General features: G+C 28.9%; 1 protein-coding gene across 2 annotated transcripts; it reads left to right on the forward strand.

The window, feature by feature from the left end:
• The first annotated feature begins 293 nt into the window (after positions 1 to 293).
• LOC114407163 (bystin-like) lies at positions 294 to 6924 on the forward strand. 2 transcript variants are annotated; one of them, XM_028370163.1, is made up of 11 exons: positions 294 to 797; positions 1573 to 1699; positions 1837 to 1888; positions 2031 to 2358; positions 3120 to 3199; positions 3667 to 3714; positions 3872 to 4018; positions 5513 to 5585; positions 5665 to 5740; positions 6271 to 6359; positions 6557 to 6924. In XM_028370163.1, the coding sequence occupies exons 1-10, from the start codon at positions 480 to 482 to the stop codon at positions 6348 to 6350; spliced, it is 1329 nt and encodes a 442-aa protein (XP_028225964.1). In that variant the 5' UTR covers positions 294 to 479; the 3' UTR covers positions 6351 to 6359; positions 6557 to 6924. The 2 variants fall into 2 exon arrangements, with proteins under 2 accessions (XP_028225964.1, XP_028225963.1); XM_028370162.1 differs by having other exon boundaries at positions 6568 to 6924.
• The last annotated feature ends 4894 nt before the right edge of the window (positions 6925 to 11818 follow it).

Here is an 11818-nt window from a genome sequence, read left to right on the forward strand (position 1 = left end):
TATTATATTTATATTTTTAAACAATTATAATTTTCATGGGCATTGTATTGCTATCATTATTTGAGAAAAAATCATAATAAATTTCAATAGACTTAAATTTTTAAGATAAGATTTGTTTAATTAAAATATAATTAATTTTCTTCTTAATGTAATTATATTTATAATTTTATTAAATATTTTAAGAATTAGTAATTATATATATATATATATATATATATATATATATATATATATATATATATATATTAAAAATGATCAATAAAACAAAACAAATTTATAAAATCTAGTAATCACAACGTAGGGTTTATTGTTATTCTCCTTGGAGGCAGTGCAGCATCTGAGAAACTAAACCCCACAAAAATCCTCGTCCCTCCCTCACCGTATACGGCAGAGCCACTGCAACAGGAAGCAGAGTTCGCCGCTACTCCGCGACCCTACCCTATCAATTTTCGTACTTCTTTTCGTAATTGCAGCGAAGAATGGCGAAGAGGAAGGAGCGGATTCAGAACCCGGAGCCATTCGATCCGTACGGCGCCGACCCCGCGAAGACGAAGAAGCGTTCGAAGGCGCCGAAGCGGCACCAGCAGGAAGAGCAGTTCATTGCTCCCAAACTCAGCTCCAAGATCATGAAGCAGGCGCTGATCCAGCAGAAGGAGGAAGAGAAGGAGGAAACGCACGAGAACAACGCCGCCGCGAATTTATTCGAAGAGGTTCCGAACTTCGAGGAAGACGGCGGTGACGACATCGACGACTTCGCCGGGTTCTCCGAAACGCAGAGCCAGTTTGCCGGATATGATGTGAGTTAACAACTCTCTCACCTTCGCAGTTCGCTCTCTCATTCTTTTAATGTGTTTTTGTTTGATTGAAGTAATGAAAACTGTAAACGTCGTCGTTTTAGTCTGGAGCTTTTTCTGAGGCCTTGTTTAATCACTGGTTCTGCGAAATTGATTTCACTTTGTCTTCGCCGCAGTTTGGGGCAAAATTAGGTACTGAATTAGAATTTGGAAAAAGTTAGGTCCTGATTGGATGATCTTAAAAGAAAATAAAAGGGTATAATGAATTCAACTTCTCTTGTAAGCTTTTGTTGGAGAAGTTAGATGAAATAAAAAGTTTAGTAGTACATAAATTGATTTTAGCTTGTGAAACAAAAATCAATTTATTTTTTTATCTTCTTATTTTCTTTTCCTGTAAGTACTTATAATTATTGGAAATTTATCCAACTGGCCTTAGATGTTAATTCAGGACTAACCTTTTATTGTGGTTCTTCGCAGATGTGAAGTTGGTACTTTTAGAGTCTGTTTGGGAAAAAGTTGTTCCTTATTTATAGGAATAATAATTACGAAAAACTGTCAATTTTGTTTTTACTTTGCTTCTTGATTTAAAAGATTTATAGACAGAAAAAAAAGTAAGGTGACAATTTGTAAGTGTGAAACTGAAAATGAGAGCAGGACATTTTTTTTATCCTTGAATCCTTTTTTATCTATTATTATTATTATTACTATTATTATTATTATTATTGTTATTAGTGTGATAGTGATCTTTGTTATTCTGTGTTCATTCTTTGAAATTCAGGAGGAGATTAATGAGGAGGATGAGAGACTAATGGAAGCATTCATTTCGAAGGAGCCCGGTCAGCAGAAAACACTCGCAGACCTCATTGTCCAAAGAATAAAAGAAAAGGATGCTTCTATTGCTTCAGGCAATATTTGACTGCGTTTTATTTTCCTCTTGGTTTCGTTATTTTTAATTTTGGTGTTTTGAGTGTTTTTAGCATGTTGTTCAGCCTGGTTGGAGGTTTTATTCTCACTCTTGTGTTTGTGATATTTTTGTGTGCAGAAAATCGACCTGTTCCAAAATTGGATAAATCCATAATTGACATATACAAGGGGTATGTATAACTTCCAATTCAATTCTATTACAAATACATGAATTATATTATTAAATTCCTTTCTGTTTAGTTATTTCGCCCATTAAATGTTGTTTTCATCTCTTGCCTCAACCTTATTGCTTTGCCATTTTTCATCTGGCAGGGTTGGGACTCATCTCAGCAGATATACAATAGGCAAAATACCCAAGGCATTCAAACACATCCCCTCTATGCAACTTTGGGAGGAGGTCTTGTATATAACCGAACCTGAGAATTGGTCTCCAAATGCTCTTTATCAAGCCACTAGGATTTTTGCTTCTAATTTTGGTGCAAAAAAGGCAGAACGCTTCTACAAGCTTGTGTTGCTTCCAAGAGTGAGAGAAGATATAAGGAAGAATAAACGGCTGCATTTTGCCTTATATCAAACTCTGAAAAAGGCTTTGTACAAACCTGCTGCATTCTTTAAGGGCATACTGTTTCCGCTATGTGAGGTATTTTGCTTGTTTCTATGTTGGTTTTTGATGTTCTGAATTAATCATTGGTGGATATTTTCTTAGGTTCTATTTGTGGCATTCTATTAATTCTTATTATGGTATAGACTTTTTCCTTTTCATCTAATTACATTTCACGTGTCCTTTAGGGTGACATGCATCTAATATTTTTTATTATAATTACTGGAATATAGAGGGGAAAAATTAAGTATGAACCCTGATTTGGAAAATGGAAAATATGGAATAACATGCATGTGGAATGGTAAATGGACATGAGAAAGTGACCAGTTCTGTTTATGATGCATTGTGAATGATTTGTTTGTGTTTTCATGGGAAACTTGACAGATAGAAAGTGTTTCTTTGATTCTGAGGAATACAGAATCTTTAAATTTTAGTTTGCACATATGTAGTGTATTTTCTGATTTTCCAATTTCCATTTTTGTTTAGTTGCTTTTACAAATTACCTCAAAATTACTTACAAATCAGCGAAATTATTAGCTCTGATATTATTTGAGTAAATGACACCCACCTCCTCGGCTCCTCTCATGTTTCGTAGAGTGAAAAACAAGTTCCTTTTATTTATTTAAGAAACTACAAGAGGACTTCCTCTTTGATGATTTTCATAATTTGAATTTATTCACTGAATGAAAATGGAATCTATCTTTTTTTTCCAGTTTACACTAAATAGTCTCAACAAAACCTACTAATTCAATTGTTCGTTCAGTTTTGTTGCAATGTTTGACAATATTCTTCATGTACAGTCACGTACTTGCACTCTTAGGGAAGCAGTCATTATTGGAAGCATTATAGAAAAAGTTTCTATTCCTCCACTTCATTCAAGGTATGTTAACCTGGCAAATCACAATTGAAACATTGAAAATTGGATACATGGCAAGCATTAGGTCTTTCTATCCAAAATTCACTGAGATGTGTGCCATAGTGGTTGAGAGTTGGTTTCTCGGACCTTATTTTAACTGTAGTATTTTGGAGAAAGGATATAGGGATGAGTTTCCCTTAATAGTCTATTTGAACATATCTCCATGTTACCGTTACCTAATAAAATTCCTTAGGTGCTTGCTTGGATTTTCAGGCTTATCCCCCATGGCACTACTAATGGAAAGAAAAAGAATTTCCTTGAATTATTTTGCATAAGTTATAAGAATTAAGAAAGCAAAGTTCATTTTTTTTTCAATTCTCTTAATATTTGCTAATATAATTGCAAGTATTTTGGTTTGCATTTTTTGTTGCTCAAAGTTCAAATGTTACTGTTAGAGGTGGATACTGATGCACTCAACCATTTGTATACAGTGTTGCGCTATTGAAGCTTTCTGGAATGGAATATTGTGGCACCACTAGGTATTAATGTTGCAGCATTTATTGTGAAAATACAGTTTATGAAAACAATTAATGAGTTCAGTTGATTACAGCAATAGAGAACAATAAATTGTTTTGGTGAAACTTCCTTTATTTCCCCCCCTCAATATTTGATAGATAACTTACTGTATAATTGCAGCTATTTCATAAAGCTTCTTCTGGAGAAAAAATATGCCTTGCCATATCGTGTGGTTGATGCAGTTGTTGCTCATTTTATGAGATTTTTCAATGAAACCAGGATAATGCCTGTTATATGGCACCAGTCACTTCTTGCTTTTGTGCAGAGGTCAGTGATTCACCATTTGTCTTGATTTTTTAATGGTCCTAGTCTTGACAGAACCAGGAAAAGGAAACTCGGATGATGAAGTTGTATGTGTTATTGGATTAGAAAAGAATGTATTATTGAATTAAATAATAAAAAAGAAATAAATGGATATGGAGAATAAGGATTTCTTAGAAGGGTCCTCTTCCCTAGAGGCAATGCCCTTCCCACAGATGCACAAAAGTCCTGTCCAAGTAACAGACTAGGATGAAACAATTTGGATCCCCTTCTCCCCTTGCCCCAGGTCATAAGCCGTTTGTCATAATAAGTTTCCAACATAGCCCATTTATTCATTACTGACATTCCTGTACCTGGTACCTTTTGGACCCCTTGCATACCCTTAAAACTTGTGGGCTCTTTATCCTTAGGTAAAGCTGATTTTTTCCCTATGTGGACCATTGGTTCAAGGTCTCTAACAATGCCATCCCCATCAGAAAAAACCTTGTTGTCAAAGACTAGGACCACTTCTAGAAGCTGGTTAATCCATTGATTGCCTTCATATATCCCTTTGTAACTTCTAGAAGCTTGTTACTCCAATGAATTAACCACTGCTAAACAGACACTCTTTCTGAATTTATTTCACTGCCAATACTGCTTTGGGTTCAGTAAGGTCACTGAAATCCACCTCAAACCCTGCAGTCAAATCCGCTCAAGGTCTTTGGCTGCCAATAGTGTGCTTAAGCTGTTAAGTTTGATTTATATGCAACATCCTTAATCCTTTGTTACACCATAATTGGGCCATGGTACCTTTTCCAACTTTGAATTAATTCTTTTGGCCTCATTGTTGTCAGTGTGATCATAATGTTAGGAAAACCCATTCTCCCACTTCTTAGGCTCCCTCCCTCCTAACTTGTCTCCCTTTTCATCCTTTGTTGAGGAGATAGTTTGTTGCATTTGTGGTATGGGAAGTGGACAAACAAACATAATCGAAGGCATGCATGTCAAGATATTTGTGATGCTGGTATAAAAGATGATAATATCAATAGGACAGCATCATGCCTGATCATAATGATAGAGGGAGGCAGTAAGGGTATCTGGAAATTAGTTATGACTAGTGGGAGAGACTAGGCACTCTCAAATTGTATAGAGCTTATCTTTCCTTCTGCAATTTATTGCTGTAATTTGGATTCCATGATCTGTTATCCTACTGATTCAGGCCTGTACCTTCCAATATTAATATGGGATTCTGGTGAGATGTTAGGATAATTGGATCCATTTGCAAGGTATGGGACTTGAGTCCCACATGAAATATGGGATTCTGGTGTGGGGTTTATAAGGCTTTGGGCTCTCCCAAGGTTCTTATCAAAAACCTCACATTAGTGAATCCTAGTATATTTCCTATGATCATCAATGGATGTATCTAACAAAGTATTAAATGAGCATATAATGATATATAGCAATGATTAATTTTCCTGTCAGCTTTTTTAATTTTAAGCTGTTCTTGTAATGATATTTCAGGTACAAAAATGAGCTGCAGAAGGAAGATAAGGATAGATTAAGGAATCTACTGGAAAAGCAAAAGCATAAATTGGTGAGAACACTAAATATGAGTTGCTTTTCTTCTGTTTCAAATTTCTGGTTGTGATTGATATTTTTTTTCCATACTGCAGGTTACACCTGAAATTAGTAGAGAGCTAGACCATAGCTGCAACCGAGGTGAAAAGGAGGAAGATCTTATGTCAATTTATATCCTTTCCATCCTCCACCTTTCTTTACCCTACTTATCCTCATGTATTGAGATTGCAAGAAATTAAAAGTCAGATAATATAACTAATTAATAATATGAAGATTCTTTTGAATTTTTCTGAGAGCAAGCCTAGCATGCAATTTTGTAGTAAGAAACTCGGGATCCTCTGCTGATTTTTAATGATGTCATGATTTTTGTGTGTGTAAACAATTCAGCCCTGGTAACACATTCTGGACAACATTTCATTCAGCAGAAATTCTGGAAGAAATATAGTGATACTGCAGTAATTGACACAAAGGCCCAAAATACCTTGATGACAAATGATCACCTCCTTTTATTTTTTCATTTAAATTTCTATGAAACCCTAATGTAATAGTAAGAAATTGTTAATTTGTTACTGGAAGTGGCATGCATCTTTTTTTAAATACTCTTTCCTTGGCAACCCTAATCTAATTCTAACTTGGAACCAGCTGAGTTATGATTGTGATAAATATTTCTGTTCCATACTCTTTCCTTGACAACCCAATACCCAGTCCAGTATATGTGATAAACAAGACTATTGAAGAAGATAGATTTGACATTCCAGATGTACCAATGGAGGAGGATTAATTTATTGTGGTATGGTTCTGATCTGCCTCTAGATTTTTATTTATTTTTTAAATAGAAATCCTTTTCTAGGTTTGATGCATTTACTGTTACAAATTCATTTTTATGGAGTATTTGTGTTACCCTGTAAAGTTGATAGTGATTGACCGTTGTGGATGATTGTTGAATGAATCTGAATGGTTGGTAGCATAGTTAACAATGCCCAATAGTGCTACTGCAGGTTTTACATTGTGGAGTGTTTTCTGTTAGAGGCAGTAGCAGTAACAATTGGCTACACGGGGACTAAATAAAACTTCTTTGTCCCTGAACGAAAGTTGTCCATCCAATTTTTTAGGGATAATTTCATAATGTCTCCCTTTTTTGTTCGATATGTATGAAACCCTGTTGGGCATGCTAAATGCCCTGTTCTCTTTGGGCTCTCTGTTGCAAACCATCTGACACAGACTTGGGTGTATTTCTGGCCAACTCACAGGCTATAACCTTTGTCACTCTGGCACACTGTTGTATGGTCTGTATTATGTTCACGTCAAAGAGATCTTTTATATTACTGACTCTTGTTTGGCTTAACTTTCAATTATTTATGTCTTTAAATTTGGGCAATTTTTATTTTTGAGCATATATCTGCTATCCCACTATATCGGTTATGGGATTGGTCGCTCACTGCTGTCCGCGATTGATGGACTACAATCAGTAATATAACCAAAATAGATTGTACCTTAGAAAAACCTCCATTTTGGTTCATAAATGTTGGCATAATTGTTTTGGTCATTACATATGATGATTGGTCAGAGTGATGTTTTCCCATCAGCTGTGAATTTTGAACTGCTGATTTCAGCAAAGGAGAAAGGATGTTGACAAGTTAAGTGGAATCATGTGTTTCGTCTTTCGCATCCTATCGTATCTAAACTTGGAAGCAAAATAATTGTCACTAATCATTTTTGAATTTGATATACTGTAATAGGTGGTCGTCTCTTTTTATTTCAATATTTTTTGTTCTTGGGCTTTGATGTTCTATCATTTTTGTTTTGCAACTTCTTGTGGTAATGCATGACTTTTGAAGTCTTGATGTGCTAGATTTTAAATTTAAATCCTTGCGATGCACGGGTTCAATTAAATTTTATATTTTTATATTGATATTTAGTATTTATATAAAAATATAAGTATTTTAATTAAATTAAATTTTAAAATATTTAGTAGTATATTAAATAAAATTATATTAAAATTGAGAAAGATAATTAATTATATTTTTAATATATGCGGTAAAAAATGAAGTTTATGACAATTTATCTATTACTTTAAAATTAATTCAATATCTATAAACTCCTTATTTGTAATTACAATTATTTATAAAATATATTGTAAAAAGTAATTCAATTATATATATATATATATATCAAATGTTAGTACTTTTAATTTTTATATTTCATAAAATATAATTTAAAGTAACTAGTTTTAATAAAGTTGAGAATAAATATTAATATAATATCAAATGTTATTATTATAATATTTATATACTTATATCTATAACAATATTTAAGATTTAAATAAAATGAAATTTAAAAATTTGTGTTAAAAAGGTTTCAATTGTATTTTTAAATTAATAAATTTTCGCATAAGTTATAAAATAAAATACTGTTAATATGAGCTATTAATAAAATTTTATACCACGTTTTAAAAATTAAGCATAAGTAAAAGTAAAAAAATAAAATTTTAATGTTACTAACATATGTGTAGTAATTTTAATAATCTTTTAATTCAGTTAACAATAATCATCCTAAAAATAAGAGTTAACAATAATGTTACTTATTGTTTCTTATTGTATTTAATAAACATAGTGACATCTTAAAAAATATTTTGTTAAATTAATTTTTTGGATTCCTGTTATATATATATATAAAAGGGGAGACCTAATACATTTATATTTATAATAATGTTATTTTTTCTCAGTTTCAAAACTATATTATTATTATCATATTAAAATTCATTCAATCGTATAAAAGAAGATAGTAATAATAAATATTTTAAATACGTGCATAAATTATATAATAAAGATAATTAATTTCTCAAAATATAAATTTTTTTATTGAAGGTGCGTAAATATAATTATTGTGTGCATAAATATTTTAAAATGTTTGAATTTTATTTTATAAAATAATTTAAATCTGTGCATAATTTATGTAGTCAATAGTCTTAGATTTGATATATGTATATTTTTATAATAAAGGAAGTTTTACTCTATATTTTAAAAAATAATAGTCATTTTAAAAATTAATCATAAGAAATTAAAACTAAACAATTAAACATAAGCAAAAGAAAAATAATCATAAGCAAAAGAAAATGAAATCTTTCACTAAATTATAAAGAAGGATGGGAACCTAATTTTCTCAGTTTCAAAACTAAATGTGTATTATAATTATTATTATTTAAAATTCATTAAACCCGTGTAATGGAAGATTAATAATATATGTTAATACATTTATAAATAGAGGTTTTAAATATGAGCATAAATTTTAAAATAAAGAGTATTAAAGATAGATTAGGTTGAATAAAATCAATCACTATTATAAAGTTAAAGTTTCGACCCACGGTTACAAAATGTTTAAGTAAAATTTACATAAAGTTGAATCAAATTAACAATTATTATAAAAATAAACATTTGATCGATGACCCTCAACAGTTCAAATGTACTTTACATAGATACTATATTTTAAAATTGTGTTGTAGGGATTTTTCTTTATAAAATTATATATTTTTAAAAAATATATTTATAAATAAAATTATCATTTTTAAAATATTTAGTGTAATTTTATATTAAAAGGGATCAAATTGAACCTAAAAATAAATTGGAAGGAAAAAATAATAACGAAATCTGAATAATTACAATGTTAAATTAGACAAGACTAAAAGTTGACTAATATATTGTTAGTTTAGGCAAAAAATATCTCTTTTCCATAAATAAAGATAAATATTATATTACTATTTATGCTCAAATTTATTTTAATTTTTTGAATTGATTGCGTGAAAATTTTCTTATTAATAAAAATAGAAAATAAAAATTTAATACATACGTATTTAAATTTTAATAATTTATTCTAAATAATAATTATTGATAGATTGTTGGATATTAAAAATATAATATATTACATTGGTTCATTTTATTTTTAATTTCGTTAGTTTGTAATATGCTTAATGAACAATAATGATTAAAAATGATTTTTTAGATAATTAGTTAAATTTATTAAATTTAGGAATAATTATTTTTATTCAATAATAAGTTTTATTTTAAGTAAACCATTAATATTATTAAATATCTCATTAATGATCATGTTCATATTTTTTCTATATATTGTTTGATTTATAATAGATTTTATGAATAATAACAATTTAAAAAAAGATTTTTTTAGTTATTTCCTTAAAAGTAGATAAATTTATAATAGACTACAAATATGATTTGGTCCTATTTATAAGTATTAATGGGAATTTATTATTCTTTATGGTCTGAATTTACAAAAATAAATTGGTTACATATATTTGAAAGTAATGGAAATTATTCCCAATACAACAATCAAGGCATTTATTTTATTTGTTTTATCTAAATTTGAAATTGTTAAAAATATTTTGATCAACAACTCAAAATGTTAAAGTGAAAGTAAAATTTAACGAACGATTTTTATAAAGTTAAAGTCTTATTTTTCAATTTGATGACCTAAAATGTTTAAATGAAGAAAAATTCAAATTAACAACTAATGTAAATTTCAAGTCTTGATAACAGTTTTAAGTGATTAAAGTGACAAAATCAGATAACAGTTTTAAGTGATTAAAGTGACAAAATCAAATCAACAAGTTATTTTTAAGTTGATGTTTCGATCCAATGGCTATAAAAATTTCAAATGAAATTTACATATATAATATAAATAGATAGATATCATAAGTGTATTTAAAAAAAAATCATAATGCTAAACACTTCAAGCACTAATTATATTTATGACCTTATTATTAATTCAACAGATCATTTTTCTTATTAATGAATGTGACTTGTTTAGTTAGTATAATATCCACATGTATGATTTGTTCCTATTTATATGCACTAATGGGAATTTATTATTGTTTATGGTCTGAATTTACAAAAATAAATTGATTACATATATTTGAAAGTAATGAAGATTATTCTCAATACAACAATCAATGTATTTATTTTATTTGTTTTATCTAAACTTGGAATTGCCAAAAATATTTTGATATAACGACTCAAAATATTGGGGTAAAAGTAAAATTTGATTAATGATTAAAGTCTTATTTTTTGATATGATGACTTAAAATGTTTAAGTAAAGATAAAATTAAATAAACAATTATTGTAAAGTTCAAATTTTTTATCCAATGATTCTAAATGATTAAAGTGACAAAATCAAATCAACGTAGAGTTGATGTTTTGATCCGATGACTATAAAAATTTAAAGTGAAATTTATATATACAATATAGATAGATAGATAAATATCATAAGTGTATTTTTAAAAAAACATAGTACTAAATACTTCAAGCACTAATTATATTTATGACCCTATCATTAATTCAAGAGATCATTTTTCTTATTAATGAATGTGACTTGTTTAGTTATTATAATATCCACATGTAAGTAAGTGATTGTCCTACAAATAAATTATACATAAAGAGTATAACAAAAAATAACAATTAATAAACAAGTTTATATTTTTATGAGTAAATGTTATTTTTTGTTTTTTAAATATATAAATTGGTAATAATTTATTTTATAAAAGAACGAAAAATTTGATTTAGTTAACAAATGTGTAAAAAATGTAACGATTATATCTGAGTTAAGTTTTATGAGACTATTTTGTCATCAAGTCATGAAATTTATAGAATAATTTATCCTTAAATTATACATGATATAATTTTTACACTTATTTTAATTAAGTAATTAAATTATTTTTTTATCTCTCCGAAACGATTGAATGAATTGTTTAGGAGATGTTCGGTTTGACTGTTTTTTGTTTTCATTTTCATTGAAAATAGAAGATGGTGATGAAAATGCATTTGGTTGGATTTTTGAAAACATTTTCGGTGAAAATATTTTCTCAAACGAACAAAAAACTGAAAACAATACAATCTCGTTTTTCAGTTGAAACCAGAAATCTCATTTTGAGTAAAATAAAAACGCCGTATGAAGGAATGTAATTTTAAACAAATCTAAAAATACATTTTCAGTATTTTTATTTCTTGAAAGCAAAAAATAAGAAGTAAAACCAAACATATTTTTAAAATTCTAATATTTTAAAAATAAAAACAATTTTTAAAAAATAAAACAAAAAATAAAAATATCAACCAAACATATTAATTAATGTTCATGTATTGATGTATATATATTTTTTATTCAAATTCAGACTGGAGCATGTATGAAAGAAGCAGTGTGCACTGTACACTAGTTTTTATTTAATGATTTATTTTTAAAGT

The sequence above is a fragment of the Glycine soja genome, chromosome 3 (genome assembly GCF_004193775.1).
Source record: "Glycine soja cultivar W05 chromosome 3, ASM419377v2, whole genome shotgun sequence".
Classification (NCBI taxonomy): domain Eukaryota; kingdom Viridiplantae; phylum Streptophyta; class Magnoliopsida; order Fabales; family Fabaceae; genus Glycine; species Glycine soja.